The sequence below is a fragment of the Anolis carolinensis genome, unplaced genomic scaffold (genome assembly GCF_035594765.1).
Source record: "Anolis carolinensis isolate JA03-04 unplaced genomic scaffold, rAnoCar3.1.pri scaffold_12, whole genome shotgun sequence".
Taxonomy (NCBI): domain Eukaryota; kingdom Metazoa; phylum Chordata; class Lepidosauria; order Squamata; family Dactyloidae; genus Anolis; species Anolis carolinensis.
This window is the reverse complement of record NW_026943823.1, coordinates 12955119-12970948: the sequence shown is the minus strand read 5'-3', so window position 1 is coordinate 12970948 and position 15830 is coordinate 12955119. Positions and strand designations below refer to the sequence as shown.

Below are 15830 nucleotides of genomic sequence, written 5' to 3'. Positions count from 1 at the left end.
CTCTCAGTTGTGCTGTGGGTCAGTCTTCCACCAGAAAAAGCACCAAGACACACGCTGGTAGATTCCAACAGGTTTTATTGTACAGAATACCAGAACCTTCTCTTTGGCCCATTTATATAGGGGCTCTCACATACCAGAGGGTAATTGAGGTTTTATGGCTGGCATCTGTCCTTTGTCAGCTGACCAGAGATGTCAAAGATCATGACATAATTCAAGGGAATACATGATGAGAACACCACCTTGAGGAGAGTTCTGTGGGTCCTGAATGGGTCCTGCAATAAGTCAGACTGAACCCTTTCTAGAAGAGGACTGAACTGAGACTGTCAAACTTTGACCACATTAAACATTAGTTGACATCCTAGCTACTAAGTGGGGTTCTCATACCTCCTCATTGCAACAGTTTGCTGGCCCCATAAAGATATACTCATGCAGTAGATCAAGAAAGTCACCCACTATTTGTACGTTGAGCTGCTCATCTTGGCTTGTATGGGAAATCTGTGTCTCCTGCTTTTGTTTGGAGTGACACCCCATCACCACATCCACATGTTTTGCATTTCTCTTGCAGTTCACACACCCCTGTATCCCCATCCATTAGTATGTACTACACACATAAAATGCACACACACATATACATATATAGATATAGGTAAAGGTAAAGGTTTCCCCTGACGTTAAGTCCAGTCATGTCTGACTCTGGGGGTTGGTGCTCATCTCCGTTTCTAAGCCAAAGAGCTGGCATTATCCGTAGACACCTCCAAGGTCATGTGGCCATAGGCATGACTGCATGGAGCGCCGTTACCTTCCCGCCGGAGTGGTACCTATTGATCTACTCACATTGGCATGTTTTCGAACTGCTAGGTTGGCAGGAGGTGGAGCTAACAGCGGCCGCTCACACCGCTCCCGGGGTTTGGACCTGGGACCTTTCGGTCTCCAGCTCAGTGCTTTAACGCACTTCGCCACCGGGGCTCCACATATATAGATATACTCATGTATAAATTTACAATAGCTAAAAATGTACTTTTCTCTCTTTAGGGTGCTGAAGGTATACCAGGGTCACCTGGATTCCCAGGAATGATGGGATTGCGAGGTCCAAAGGGTAAGTAACTGGTGTGTTTTTGTTAATGTACCATTTGCAGATGCAACACGATCACAGTGGTATATGTTTACTATAAAATGTGACCATCTTCATTGGTGGTCTTCCATCCTGGACGGAATGGCCTAAATCTCTACAGCACCAGCAGTATCTTGGCTGATTTTGGAAGCTGTGGGGTCCGCTTTGGTTAGTCTTCAGATGCAAGATAATCAATAAGTAACAGGCTCTGGAGGTTACATTTCAGAGGAAGGAACTGGCAAAAGCACCTCTTTAATATTCCTTGCCCAAGAAAAACCTATGACACATGTGGGGTTGATACTCAAACTGAAAACCAATGTTTGCTCTACGTGTTTTTCCCCAGGTGACCGAGGGGACTCCATAGGAATCCCAGGAGGAGTAGGAGCTAAAGGAGAACAAGGCGATCCTGGACTTCCAGGTAAGCAAAGCATAGCACTGATTATTCCCATGTCAGTGAGGCAATGGATCCATGCCAGAGTTTGCCTAGTTTTAAAGGAGCTATCCAAGGTACTGAATGCATTTAGCAATAGGATTCATCACCTTGGAAGCTTTTATAGAGTCTAGGGGTGCATCTACACTATGGCATTAATGTGGTTTGATGTCACTTATTTATTTATTTATTATTTACATTATTTAATGCTGCACCCTTCTCACCCCAAAGGAGACTCAGGGAAGATCACAGAACATATATATGTGGCAAACATTCAATGCTGTGTATACACTGGTAAAACAGACAATTGTACATAGATAGAGGTATATATAGGCTTTTCCCATCTTTGCCGTGGTTCCGGCCACTGGTAGGTGCTGACGCTCCATCTCCTTTGTTTGTAAACTTCCTCCTTGATCGAATCACCGGCATTTTTCTGGCATTTCTTTATACGTACCTTAAGATACCTTCTCACTTTTAAGCAGTACCTATTTATGTACTCACATTTTGCTTTCAAACCGCTAGGTAGGGAGAAGTTGGGCTAAAGGACTTGGAGCTCACCTTGACCCAGGCTTCAAATTGTCAACGTTTTGATTGACAAGATTTACCGCAGCTGGTGGTTTAAACTGCTGTGCTAAAAGCCTGGCCCACTGACATGGCTCAATGCTATGGAGTCGTGCGAGTTGTAGTTTGGTGAGGCACAAATTTCCTTGGGCAGGATGGCTTTGACATACCTCTGGCAGCAAAATATCAAAGAGCAGTAGATTGTGAAAGACCTCCACCTGCAAATACCTGGTGCCTGTGAAATGGTAGAGCCTTAAAGGGTCCAAGGCCATCACATTACATATTATTATTATATTAGAAAGTTTTTGATGAAAGATTACATCATATATATATATGGGCCCCTGGTGGTGGCGCAGTGTGTTAAAGCACTGAGCTGCTGAACTTGCAGACCTAAAGGTCCCAAGTTCCAATCCGGGGAGCGGGGTGAGCTCCTGCTGTTAGCCCCAGCTTCTGCCAACCTAGCCTTTCAAAAACATGCAAATGTGAATAGATCAATAGGAAGGTAACTAACGGCGCTCCATGCAGTCATGCTGGCCACATGACCTTGGACGTGTCTATGAACAATGCCGGCTCTTCAGCTTAGAAATGGAGATGAGCACCAACCCCCAGAGTCGGTCACGACTACTTAACATCAGGGGAAAACCTTTACCATATATCACATGATTTTTGTGTGCTCTCTATTTAGGTCCAAGAGGTTTTGATGGACCAAAGGGAGACGACGAATTCCCAGGAATCCCTGGAGACAAAGGGCAGAAAGGTGTTCCTGGAAACCGTGGTCAAGAAGGACCACCAGGTATTTAAGCCATTTTGAGATCACCTGTGGATACTAATCCAATTCATTGGATGCACAGATAGTGTTTATAGCCTGGGCTTATGCGGCTGAGGGGGAAAAGGAAGGGGCCTGAGGCTGTTAGGAATAGTGGGAGTTGCAGTCCAAAACACCTGCAGGACCCAAGTTTGCCCATTGCATAGGATACTTTTGGTCCAATACATCAATTGGGTTATTTACATCTGCCATTTCGGCAAAAGGGACTCAGCTTACAGAATAGAAAATAAAAGAGATGTGGGTGTAAAGATATTTATAACGACTGCCACCAATTTGTAAAGGACTATGAACGACTAACACCAATTTGGAAAGATGCAACCACCAAAGACTCAGGGAGAAGATCTTTTACTTTTTTTCTTTCTTCTTCTTCACTTTAAAGGGTAGTGTAACTTGGTTTAGAATATATGCGACAGGCTTAGATGTTGGAAGAACAATAACAAGTTTTCAGGCACAGAGCTTAGAGGTTACAATTTTGTTTCTCACTTAGAGGTATTCTTATTAACAGTTACAATACTAGAATGAGATGAATCAACTCTCCACTTCTTTTACTTAAAGTAGTTAAAACTTCTTCCTCTGCTACTTTTTAACCGTTACTTCAATGTAACTTCAAACCACAGTCACCCCTGTGATATACTATCACAGATTCTCTGTGCCTTACCAGGACACAGACTACATTAAATAAGTCACCAAACTTATTTAAAACTGACTCAAAATGAACAATTGAGTCTCCTTGATCCCATCAACCTAGAATCAATCTTCCCTGTGCCTCATCAGAGCACGGACTGAGATTTGAACTTCCCTGGTTTCCCTAAACCTGGAACCAGTCTATTCCCTGTGACTCTCCCGATCACAGACTGAACTCTCTTCAAAACATTCCCTCCTTTTTCATCCAGCTAGCTCCGCCCCTTTCTTGCTAGCTTCGAAATAGTTACATTGCTACAGAAGCAGCTACGTGTCTATGGCAACCTGCCTCAGAATGCTGAGCTGGCTACCATCCCCAACGCACTGGTAACTCTAATACGTACCCATTCCAAACATATACCTATAATTAAACATAACATCTGTAAACCAAAATTCATACTTCATTACAGTGGGTGCTTCATTTTTAATGGCTCTCTCTTTTTCCGTTCCTAGGTCTCCCCGGGATTGGGATTTCAAGGGGCAGCCCTGGTCTCCCAGGTCTCCCAGGGCAGCGTGGCTCTTCCGGCCGTCCAGGGCTTCCCGGCAGCCCAGGACTGAAAGGCATGGCTTTGCTCGCTCTTCTCCTTTTCCTTCCTCCCTTTTCTGCTCTTTTAATAAGAGCCATGAATTCCTTGTATGGGTTGGAGGTGCATTTATGTTATCATCTTCCATTCACTGTGGAGATTAAGAACCTTCTTTCTACAGGATTCACTGGTCCTCCAGGTCTGATTGGTCTTTATGGCTTACCGGGCACCAAGGGTTCGCTTGGAACACCAGGTAAATTGAGTTTTTCTGGGAAATACTGAATAATCTCTTTCTAGCAGTTGTAAAGCAAGTGTTGGCGCTGAATTCCTACCACAAAGGGAAGTAGTGATGTATTTCCTGTGGTGTTTTGTGAACTTCTTTGTAATTCTCCTTTTATCTTCAAATTAGGCTCGAGTGAAATTGGACTTCCAGGCCCTGCGGGGCCTCCAGGCACCACAGGAGAGCCAGGACTTCCGGGATTTCAGATTGGAGTCCCAGGGTTTCCAGGACAGAAAGGACAGACAGGGGAAATGGGTAAGTAGTTGAGATGTGCAATCCATTAAAAATGCTTCAAAAGCCATTACAAAACTGTTGGGTGCTGGCATTTTGTTTCTAAAGTGTTTTTAAAGTATAGTTAGTGAAAAATGTGTTACTACAATGAAAGCAAAGGCCAAAACATCTGGGGACTCACAGGTTGAGATCAATTTGTTCTGCCTCTTGGCAAACAGAGAACACAGCATTGATGGCTTGTTGTTGTCCTTCTAGGTCGCCCCGGAGCCACAGGCCCTCCAGGTTTGCAAGGTCCTCCTGGCATCTCCTTTTCATCTGTGATTCCTGGAAGACCTGGTGATGCTGGAAAACCTGGAGAGGATGGCAGACCAGGTATACAGTCAGGAGCCATTTACAGTAACAGCCAAATTGGTGTGTGCTTCATGCAATGCTAGCTTAGGTACCCAGCAATGCCCAGGTTAGGTCATTTGTAACAATATTTATTAGAAAAAGTCATTGTTTGTTTTTGGATTTTATGAATGGTCCCATTAGAAAATGCATAAGGATATTGTTAAACTACCACTCCATCATCCCAGGTTCATCTTCTCCCCCAAACCCCACCAGTACTTATAAGTTTGGTTCAGATCCAGACTTGGTGCGGTTCACAGTGGGCTCTGGATGTGGGTGAACTGCAGCTCCAAACATCCTGGGTCAATCCCCCCGACTCCTTTAGTATTTTCTGTTGGTCATGTTGAGTATATATGCTGAGTTGAGATCCATCATTGATTTGGTTCACAGTGTTCTCTGGATGTGGGTGAACTATAATTCCCAACATCCAAGGTCAGTTCCCTCCAAATTCTGCCAGTACTTAAGGTTGGGCATGTTGGGTATGTGTGCCAAGTTCAGTTTTGTTCTATTGTTGGAGAGTGTCACAGAGCTCTCTGGATGTGGAGTGAACTACAACTCCCAGATTCCCAGGGCAATCACCCCCAAATCCCACCAGTATTCACAGTTGGCCATGTTGGGTCTATGTGTCAAGTTTGGTCTAGATCCACTGTTGGCTGGGTTCAGTGCTCTCTGGATGCAGGTGAACTACAACTCCCATATTCCCAGGGCAATTATCCCCAAAATCCAACTGCATTCACAGTTGGCCATATTAGGTTTATTTGCCAAGTTTGGTCCAGATCTGTCATCGACTGGGTTCAGTGTTCTCTGGATAAGAGTGAACTACAACTCCCAGACCCAAGCACTTTGACTTTTATTAGATAGATAGGATTTTCAAGCTGTGGATATTTGAATCTTTGGATACACAATCCACGGATATGGAAGACTGGCTGTATGTCTGGTGATTAATTTTTTTTAATCCGTAGGCTTTCCAGGACCCCCCGGTCCCAAAGGACTCCCGGGCCCGGCTTCTAATCAGGGGGACACAGGGAGCCCCGGTTCCCCTGGTCCTCCTGGTCTTCTGGGCCTCAAAGGTGATACAGGCTTCCCTGGAGTCAGTGGCGTTCCAGGAGCATCGGGATTCAAAGGTAAGATGTGACATTAATCTTCAAGCCTTCCCTGGTGGCATACGATGTCCTGCTTCTTCTCAGAGGAGCCTCAATAAGATCATGCATCCCTTATCCAAGATCCCCAATACTCCAAAATTGTGACTCAGGGAAATAGAACAGAGTGCCAACATTCATTCTTGTATGTTAATAAGACACGTGGCTTCATCCAAAAGTGGGTATTCAGACTTTGACTCTTCAAGGAAGAAAAAAAACCTCATTTTGAAGTAGAAAAGTATATACTATATATACTCGAGTATAAGCCTAGTTTTTCAGCCCTTTTTTTAGGACTGAAAAAGGCCCCCTTGGCTTATACTCGGGTGAGGGTCCTGGTAGGCTTATATTTCGGTCAGCTTATACTCGAGAATATATGGTACATTTATTATTTTTCTCTATTATTATTGGTATTATTACATTTATTATTTTTCTCTATTATTGTTGCTACTATTACATTTATTTTACTTTATTATTATTATTAATAATAATAAAGTAAAATAAATGTAATAGTAGCAACAATAATGGAGAAAAATAATAATACATTTATTATTTCAGTCTGATCTTATTACAGTAGAGTCTCGCTTATCCAATGTAAATGGGCCAGCAGAACGTTGGATAAGCGAATATGTTGGATAATAAGGAGGGATTAAGGAAAAGCCTATTAAACATCAAATTAGGTTATGATTTTACAAATTAAGCACCAAAACCTCATGTTATACAACAAATTTGACAGAAAAAGTAGTTCAATACACAGTAATGCTATGTAGTAATTACTGTATTTACGAATTTAGCACCAAAATATCATGATGCATTGAAAACATTGACTACAAAAATGTGTTGGATAATCCGGAACGTTGGATAAGCGAGTGTTGGATAAGTGAGACTCTACTGTATTCAAAAACATTTAACCTACTGATGCCGCATTTAATGTAATTTTATTGGTAACTATTTTTATTTCTGAAATTTACCACCCTCAGCTTATACTGGGGTCAATGTTTTCCCAATTTTGTGGTAAAATTAGGTGCCTCGGCGTATATTCGGGTTGGCTTATACTCGAGTATACTCGGTAAATAAATATTGTCGTCACCATCATCATCCTGATCACCTTCGTCATCATCATTTCTGTCTCTTCTCAGGCCCCAAAGGGGAGCCTGGAAGCATGGGAATGCCAGGCAAAGATGGCCCTCCAGGTGATCCAGGTTTCCCCGGTCCGAAAGGTGAAACCGGACGTCGAGGTAAGTGCCAAAACGGACATGGAGAAGCCAATATATAAGAGAGAAGATCCATTGTCAATAATAATAATATAATTACAACAACAACAACAACAACAACAACAACAACAACAACAACAACAACTTTATTTTTAAATCTCGCTCCCATCTCCCCAGAGGGGACTCGTGGCGGCTCACATGGGGACAAGCCCAGTTTCAACATACAATAAAATACAGCATAATTAAACCAATATAAAACAGGTAAAATAGTATAAACATACAAACCAGCATAAAACATCAACATCAAAACATTAGAACATGTTAGCATCTATTGTATGTCCATTGTACCATCTGCTTCTATGTTCAGGTTTCATTGGCTTGTTTCTGCACACTCCCCTCTGCGACACCTCTTCCAAAAGGCTTGTTGTAGTTTTGCAAACCTTTGAGTAGCCTTCCTGTTAGCCTCCTTTTTGTGCCTTGATCACCTGAGTTGACCTATGTTTTTATCATGTATTGTTTATTTACAGTATTTATATTCCGCCCTTCTCACCCCAAAAGGGCACTCAGGGTGGATCACAATGTACATAATCATGGCAAACATTCAATGCCATTATTAGACATACAATACACATACAGACAGTAGAGGTAATTCAACATTTTCCAACTTCCGGCTTCTGGAGGTTATGCTCGATTCCGGCCACAGGGGGAGCTGTCACTTCATCTACTATGACGCCAAGTCCTTTTTGATTGTAGTATTTCCTCCTTGCTCTTCACTCGCCGGCAGTTTTTATGGTGTGGTAAATTAAATTAAATTAATCTCCCTGCTTTAAGCAGTCCCTAAATTCTCTACTCACAGCTGCAGCTGCTTAGTTGGACAGTAAGCTAGGCTATTGAACGGTTAGGTGCTCAATCTGACGCGGGCTTTCGAACTCATGGCCTTTCGGTCAGCAGTGATCTATTGCGGCAGCTATTAACCAGCTGCACCACAGCCCTATGTATGTTTTAAACCAACAACTTAAGAAGTATAGTATGGAAATACATGTGTACAAATGTACATCCTATCAACGTGTATCCAATTTCAGCATTGCGTTGCAGGATTGTTGTTTTTGGTTTCTTTGTTTTTTGACATATTTTACAAATAAAATCATATAGAGCCGTATTTAAATTATAGACACACCAAATCATAATGCTGGAGGGGCCATCCAGTTCAACCCCGTTCTGTCATGTAGAAATACATGACAAAAGCCTTCCTGACAGATGGCTATCTAGCCCCTGTTTAAAGAAGGAATCTACCAAAATGGAAAATCCCCTTCTAGAATAGGGATGAGAGTTGAGTGGCTCTCGAAATGTTTTTGAACGGCAATTCCCATCATCCCTACCAAAACAACTCTTGCAATTGCAAGGAACCTAATGGTTTTCTGGTTTCTTCCCTGCAATATGGGACTAGCTGTGTAAACCACACCCTTGTCTATTCTGTGCAGGTTTTCCTGGTCTTCAGGGAACTCCAGGTCTGACCCAGAAACCAGAAGACATCAAGGCACCAACCGGGTCAATGGGACTTCCAGGGATCGATGGCATCCCGGGATTAAATGGAGATCCAGGATTCCAAGGGACCATTGGCCAGCAAGGTAACACCAGCACCTTCCGGAAGCTGAGTTGGGTTCAGATATTATGGCTAATCGATAGAAGTTTAATTTTGTTGCTTTTTGTGAACCTAGGGGTTGTTTATTGGGTTCCCTAGGTTTTTAATTGCTTTATATATGCAGTGAAAGGCAGGGCCTCTTGTTGCTTGTGATAGTGAGGTATTCAAATGACTTATCAATATTTCTCCCTATTACAGGTCCCAAAGGGATGCCTGGTAGACCTGGCCAAATGGGTTCCAATGGCTTCCCCGGTTCACCTGGCGTGGTTGGCGACCCAGGTTCTCCAGGCAACCTTGGACCCCCGGGCTTTGAAGGTAAATGCATTTGTGTTGCTATATTTTACAATGTAGTTGCACCCCAAGCTTATTTTAGGACATATGAAGGATTTTTTTTTAATGGGGAGGGGGGAGAGTTGGGTCATATCAGACTCCTTCGTGCTATGCAATTATGGCACTTTGATTCCACTAACAGCCTTGACTTCATTCTATATCAATCAATCACATTTTATTGATTAGCCCATCGGCCGTATAAAAACATTTAGCACATAGACATACATACAACATACAACCCACGGTACAAAAAAAGTTAAAATAAGCAAGCTGTTAACAAGATCCCGTTCAGGATTCTGGCTGGCCTTTTTTTTTTTTTTTTTGGCATAAAGATATAATAAAGTTTATTTGCCAAAAAAAAGAAAAAGAAATCCAGAATTGAAGTAAAATACATGATTGATGAAAGAAAGAGGGGAGGTCTAGCTACACCCGATTTAAAACTATACTTTGAGGCAGCAGCACTATTGTGGGCCAAAGATTGGGCAAAACTTGAAAATAGCAAAATTTTGAATCTGAAGGGAATAGACCTGAGATTAGGGTGGCACTCTTATCTCTGGTATGAAAAAAAAGATAGAAAATAATTTTGTTTTATAAGATCCTCAATTCTTAAGATATGGGAGAAATATAAAAAAAAGTTATACGTAAAAACACCATTATGGATATCAGCATTAGAGGCCTCCCAAAGAAGGATAATAGGGTGGGAAAATTGGCTTAAATATAAAGATCTATTAATAATAAAAAATATGGGAATTGGGCACTAAAAACACAACAGGAAATGAATAAATTAGATAAAAATATTTCCTGGTTTCAATATTATTGCATAAGGAGGGATAGATCATAATCAGGCTCGGGAGGGAGAGTCTTATGGCATCTATAAAGCAAGATTTGGGCCCATCTTAGCATTAAAGTCTCCTCCCAAAATGACAGAAGCATTTGAGTTCTGCATTATGAGATCACCAACATAATCGGATCACTGGCCTCTGATTTGTGGTTTCCCCTTCAGTGGGGGCATATATACATTCACTACCAGCATCCATAACAGCTGACATCTAATGCGTCTCCCCCTTCCTTCCTTCCTTCCCTCCTCCCTCCCTCCCTCCCTCCCTCCCTCCCTCCCTTCCTTCCTTTCTTTCTTTCTGCCAAGGTCATCCTGGGAGGCCAGGGCTGCCAGGGTTGCCAGGGATGCCGGGACGTAGCGTTGGTGTGGGTTACACCTTGGTGAAACACAGCCAGTCGGAGCAGATCCCGCCATGCCCTGTGGGAATGAGCAAGCTGTGGGAAGGCTACAGCTTGCTGTATGTGGAGGGCCAGGAGAAGGCACACAACCAAGACCTGGGTGAGTGGATATGTGGATCAGTGGTGCCGTGCGCCAGTTGCCTGTCAAAGGAACAGAAAGGTTACACTTAGACGGTTGTGCTGCACTAAACAGGGATGGGATGTTAGCTTCCAAATAAGTTGACAAGACAGCCGTCCCAACTGTAATTGGAAAGGATAGGGTGTATTTTATGTGAGTTCACCAGGGATAGAATTCCTTCATCCTTTGCCAGTTACTAGGCTTGCTCAAATAATTCGTTTTCCCCGTTAACCGTTATTAATTCGTTATTTTCGTTTGTTTTGAAGCAATATACGGCATTGGTTGTCCACACGTCTGGATATCGCGGTTTCGAATCGCGAGAGGCCGTTTTTCGTTATGTCGTCGTTTTTTTCGTTAGGAAAAAAAAGCTTTTGCAAATCACCCAAACTCCCACCATTCAGGCCCTTTCCTTTTGCCCCTCAGCAAAAGGGGCGTCACGGGCTCAGCCAATGGGAGGGGGCGAGGGGGAAGGAGGCCGAGGAGGAGGAGGAAGACGGAGGGGGAAAATGGCCGCCGCCGCCTCGCCTCAGCTCAGGCCTGATACTCAGAGGTTTTGACGTCTGTGCGAAGCTAGGCAAGTGGGGTTTATATATCTGTGGAAGGTCCAGGGTGGGAGAAAGAACTCTTGTCTGTGGGAGGCAAGTGTGAATGTTGCAATTGGTTACCTTGATTAGCATTGAATAGCCTTGCAGCTTCAAAGCCTGGCTGCTTCCTACCTGGGGGAATCCTTTGTTGGGAGGTATTAGCTGGCCCTGATTGTTTCCTGTCTGGAATTCCCATTTTCTGGGTGTTGTTCTTTTACTGTCCTGATTTTAGCTTTTCTGTAGCTAAAAATGCATATAAAATTGATTCTATAGGGAAGATAAATGATTGGATTTCAACTCCTACAGCTTAGCTTTCTCTGCCAATAATGGTACCATATCAAACTAAACCTCGCAAGATTCTGTAGCAGTGAGACATCTTGGATATTGTAAGGGATTTATTATTATTATTATTATTATTATTATTATTATTATTATTATTATTATTATTATTATTAGACCTTGCTCCCAGGAAGGTGCCTTCGCTGTGGCTCCCAACTTATCTATCTACCTTTCCACATATTCTCCACATTGTGTGTATGTGTATGTATATTATATATACATGAGCCCCGATGGCGAAGTGTGTTAAAGCACTGAGCTGCTGAACTTGCAGACCGAAAGGTCCCAGGTTCAAATCCCGGGAGCAGAGTGAGTGCCCGCTGTTAGCTCCAGCTTCTGCCAACCTAGCAGCTTGAAAACATGCCAATGTGAGTAGATCAATAGGTACCGCTGTGGCGGGAAGGTAATGGCACTCCATGTAGTCATGCCGGCCACATGACCTTGGAGGTGTCTATGGACAACACTGGCTCTTGGGCTTAGAAATGGAGATGAGCACCAACCCCCAGAGTCAGACATGACTGAACTTAACGTCAAGGGATACCTTTACCTTTACCTATACACACACACACACACACACACACACACACATTATGCAGGGACTATATATATATTATATATACACAGTATATATCACACACAAACCAATTTAACAAAGTTTCAGCCACAAAAACAAAGTTTCTGAAGTAGAACAATGACTTTCACAGTAAAGACAACCCAATTTAACAGGAAATAAGACTTTCAAACCAGGAACAGATTTCTGCAATTATTAAAAAATGGTTTATTATAAAAGCTATGAAAATTCGCCAAAAATCAGAGGATAAGGGAAACGTTCCAAATTTTGGTGAGCTATCAGTGTTAAATGTGTTCTACCACTGTACCAAGTTGGAAGAAGATCACTCAAAAAATGAGGGCGGGAGAGTCCTGTAAAGTCCTCTCCCTCTGTGCTGTTTTTGGGAATTGCGCATGCGCGTCCGCCATTAACGAATTAATTTAGAAAATAACGAATTTTCGTTAATTTCGAATTTTTTGGGGGGCCAAATTTGGAAATACCATCAGAAACGAAAAGCTGCCCCCCTCTAGTTTTGAAACGAGTTTAGAATCAAATTTTTCGTGGATCGATCAAGCCTACCAGTTACCCATAGGTTGAATTTTTGGTTAGATAACATAGGAAGTTATCTAACTCATCCAGCTCATGTTCAACAGGTCTTGTAAATTAGAAAGGCAGATAGGCAAAAAGTGTGCACTCAGAGATTTATTTATTTATAAGTGACATTTATATCCCGTCCTTCTCACCCCGAAGGGGACTCAGGGCGGTTTACAAGTATATCTATATATATAAAAGGGTAATGAAATTTCAGCCTAGGACAAAACAACAAAACTACACACCCTAGAAACACGAAACTTGGCAGCACAACCCCTCATCCATGCCTCTACGTTCATACAATAAAAAGAAAAGAAAAATAAAGTCCCAATTAGAGGGAGATGAATAATTGTTTTTATCCAATTGCTGCCAGTAGAAGGCTAAGCTCTGCCCACTTGGTCTCTTAGCAACCCACTCAGCCCAGGGGACAGGCAGAGTTAGGCCTCTTTCACACTGCCTATAAAATACAGATTATCAGATTTGAACTGGATTATATGGCAGTGTAGACTCAAGGCCCTTCCACACAGCTATATAACCCATTTATAATCTTATATTATCTGCTTTGCACTGGATTATCTGGACTCCACACTGCCATATAATCCACTTCAGTGTGCATTTTATACAGCTGTGTAGAAGGGGCCTCATATAATCCAGTTCTAAGCAGATAATATAAGATTATAAATATAATATGTAATAATTACTGTGATATAACAATACAGAGCAATGTAATCTCTAACATCAGGACAGTAAATAAAGAGCAACACTCTGAAAGCATAAGCCACAGCAACGCGTGGCCGGGCAAAGCTAGTATACATACAATCTATAATAATAATAATAATAATAATAATAATAATAATAATAATAATAATAATAATAATAATAATAAACTTTATTTATACGCCGCCACCATCTCCCCAACGGGGACTCGGGGCAGCTTACATGGGGCCATGCCCAAGACAATACAATAAACAAAATATAAAAACAACATATCAAAATACAATTAAACAATACAAGAATAACACTGCACAGTACAGAACAAAATCAAAGCAAAAGCAGCATAACATAACAAGGGCGGGCCGCATGGACACAAAGTTAAAACTCGGGGTAAGAAGAGATAAGAATAAAACCATGGGGAACAGGGGTCTAAAGGATAGATGTTGGGAGGAGTAACAAAGGAGGTATATACAGTTACTCTCCGAAAGCACACCGGAAGAGCCATGTTTTTAAATCTTTTCTAAAGGCTAAAAGAGTGGGGGCTTGCCTGATCTCAATGGGCAGTGAGTTCCATAAAGGGGGGGCCACAGCAGAAAAGGCCCTCTCCCTTGTTCCCACAAGGCGGGCCTGAGATAAAGGCAGTGGCATCGCTCCACCGGGCAAAACAACAAAACTAAAGGCCCCCCAACCTAGAAAATTGACAACACAACCCCTCATCCACGTCTCTACGTTCTTACAAACAAACTACACATCCCTAACCTCCATGGGGCCAACCCCCCCCCCCAAAACCAGAATACTCCATCTGCGCCTGTGCCAAAGGCCAGTCTGAGCACAGACAGCACAACCCCCACCACTGCACGTTATCCATACATATATCAACCCCTTTCTGGCCCACCTTGATTAACACTGAACAGCCTTGCACCTTCAAAGCCAGACTTTAGAAACGAGGCTACTCCATCTCATTCAACCTGCCCTAGCAAGGATACCCTATGTAGAAAACGGCCAGGCTTTGAAGCAGCGAGGCTATTCACTGCAATTCCAATTCCAGCGTGGCAGGGCACAGCTAGTATATTATATTGTACAACTATATTGCAATATTATTAGTAATTTTGCATGTAATATAAATATACAATTATAATAATGAATTTTAATTATTATTACATTGTAGTACATCATAATATTACTAGTAATATTACATGTATATACAATATATTATAATAAAAAAGTCTTCTTTGCAAAATAACATATCTTGTTTACTCATAAATATCATGTATTAATTCACCACACAGGCACATTTCTTATTGACGTTCAGTTACAGATAGGATGTAGTTTCTGTCTACACAGGGTATCATTCTCAATCAATAGTCCATAGTCTTTAAGTATACTTGTACTCACTGAAGTCCATAAGCATACTTCTATATTGAATTCCACACAGCAACATATATGCATCAACTTTCACTGAGGTCTGATGCGAAAGGTGAATACAAAATGGAGTCCTGAGTCTGAACATGCTCAGTGCAATCACGTGTCTATAGTCCCTCCCACACCAAAGGCATACAGTCAATCTAGCAAACCAGCATACACATAGAATACAGGTTGGCAAATATATATGCTAACAAATAAATAGTGAGAGGCTTGGGAGGTTGCTATTTCCAACACTCTGACCTTGCTGTTTCATTCCCCAAGGCTTTGCTGGCTCCTGCCTGCCCCGCTTCAGCACAATGCCCTTCCTTTACTGCAACATCAACGAGGTCTGCTACTACGCCAGCCGCAACGACAAGTCCTACTGGCTCTCCACCACGGCCTCCATACCCATGATGCCCGTCGGCAGCTTCCAGATTGCCCAGTACATCAGCCGCTGCTCCGTCTGTGAGGCCCCTTCCCAAGCGGTGGCCGTTCACAGCCAAGGCATCAACATCCCTCAGTGTCCTGAAGGTTGGCGCAGCCTCTGGATCGGCTACTCTTTCCTGATGGTAAGGGTCGGGAGGCACTGAGGAGCATGTTCTGGTACCCTGGGGCTATAGTCAATATGTTTTTATATCGTTGCATTCCATTAAAGCAGGGGTGGTCAACTGCATGGGGACTGAGGACAGAGCGCCCTTCCCGCCAGAGCAGTACCTATTGATCTATTCACATTTGCATGTTTTGGAACTGCTAGGTTGGCAGAAACTGTGGCTAACAGTGGGAGCTTACCCAGCTTTCGGTCAGCAAATTCCGCTGCGTCACTGGAGGCTCCGATATCTTGTATTGCTGGAATAAAAAATAGTTTTGGTGTTTGCATTTAGGGAATATAAGCAATGGTTAAGACAGTCATTGACTTAATAAATTGTTTATTTATTTATTTATTT

General features: G+C 42.5%; 1 protein-coding gene across 7 annotated transcripts in view; it reads left to right on the top strand.

Annotated features, from left to right (window-relative positions):
* The window catches only part of col4a6 (collagen type IV alpha 6 chain), a 175418-nt gene that overhangs the window by 145528 nt on the left and 14060 nt on the right, over positions 1–15830 (top strand). For all 7 annotated transcript variants that reach the window (XR_010001086.1, XR_010001087.1, XM_062964026.1 and 4 more), the window contains 13 exons: positions 1033–1096; positions 1455–1529; positions 2788–2895; positions 4063–4170; positions 4315–4386; positions 4543–4668; positions 4900–5016; positions 5994–6155; positions 7307–7405; positions 8863–9009; positions 9222–9338; positions 10498–10689; positions 15169–15455. Coding sequence is in view for 5 of the 7 variants with exons in the window: in XM_062964026.1 (XP_062820096.1) it covers positions 1033–1096; positions 1455–1529; positions 2788–2895; positions 4063–4170; positions 4315–4386; positions 4543–4668; positions 4900–5016; positions 5994–6155; positions 7307–7405; positions 8863–9009; positions 9222–9338; positions 10498–10689; positions 15169–15455 (1674 nt within the window). In the remaining 2 variants the exon portion in view is untranslated. The remainder of the gene's footprint in view (positions 1–1032; positions 1097–1454; positions 1530–2787; positions 2896–4062; positions 4171–4314; positions 4387–4542; positions 4669–4899; positions 5017–5993; positions 6156–7306; positions 7406–8862; positions 9010–9221; positions 9339–10497; positions 10690–15168; positions 15456–15830) is intronic.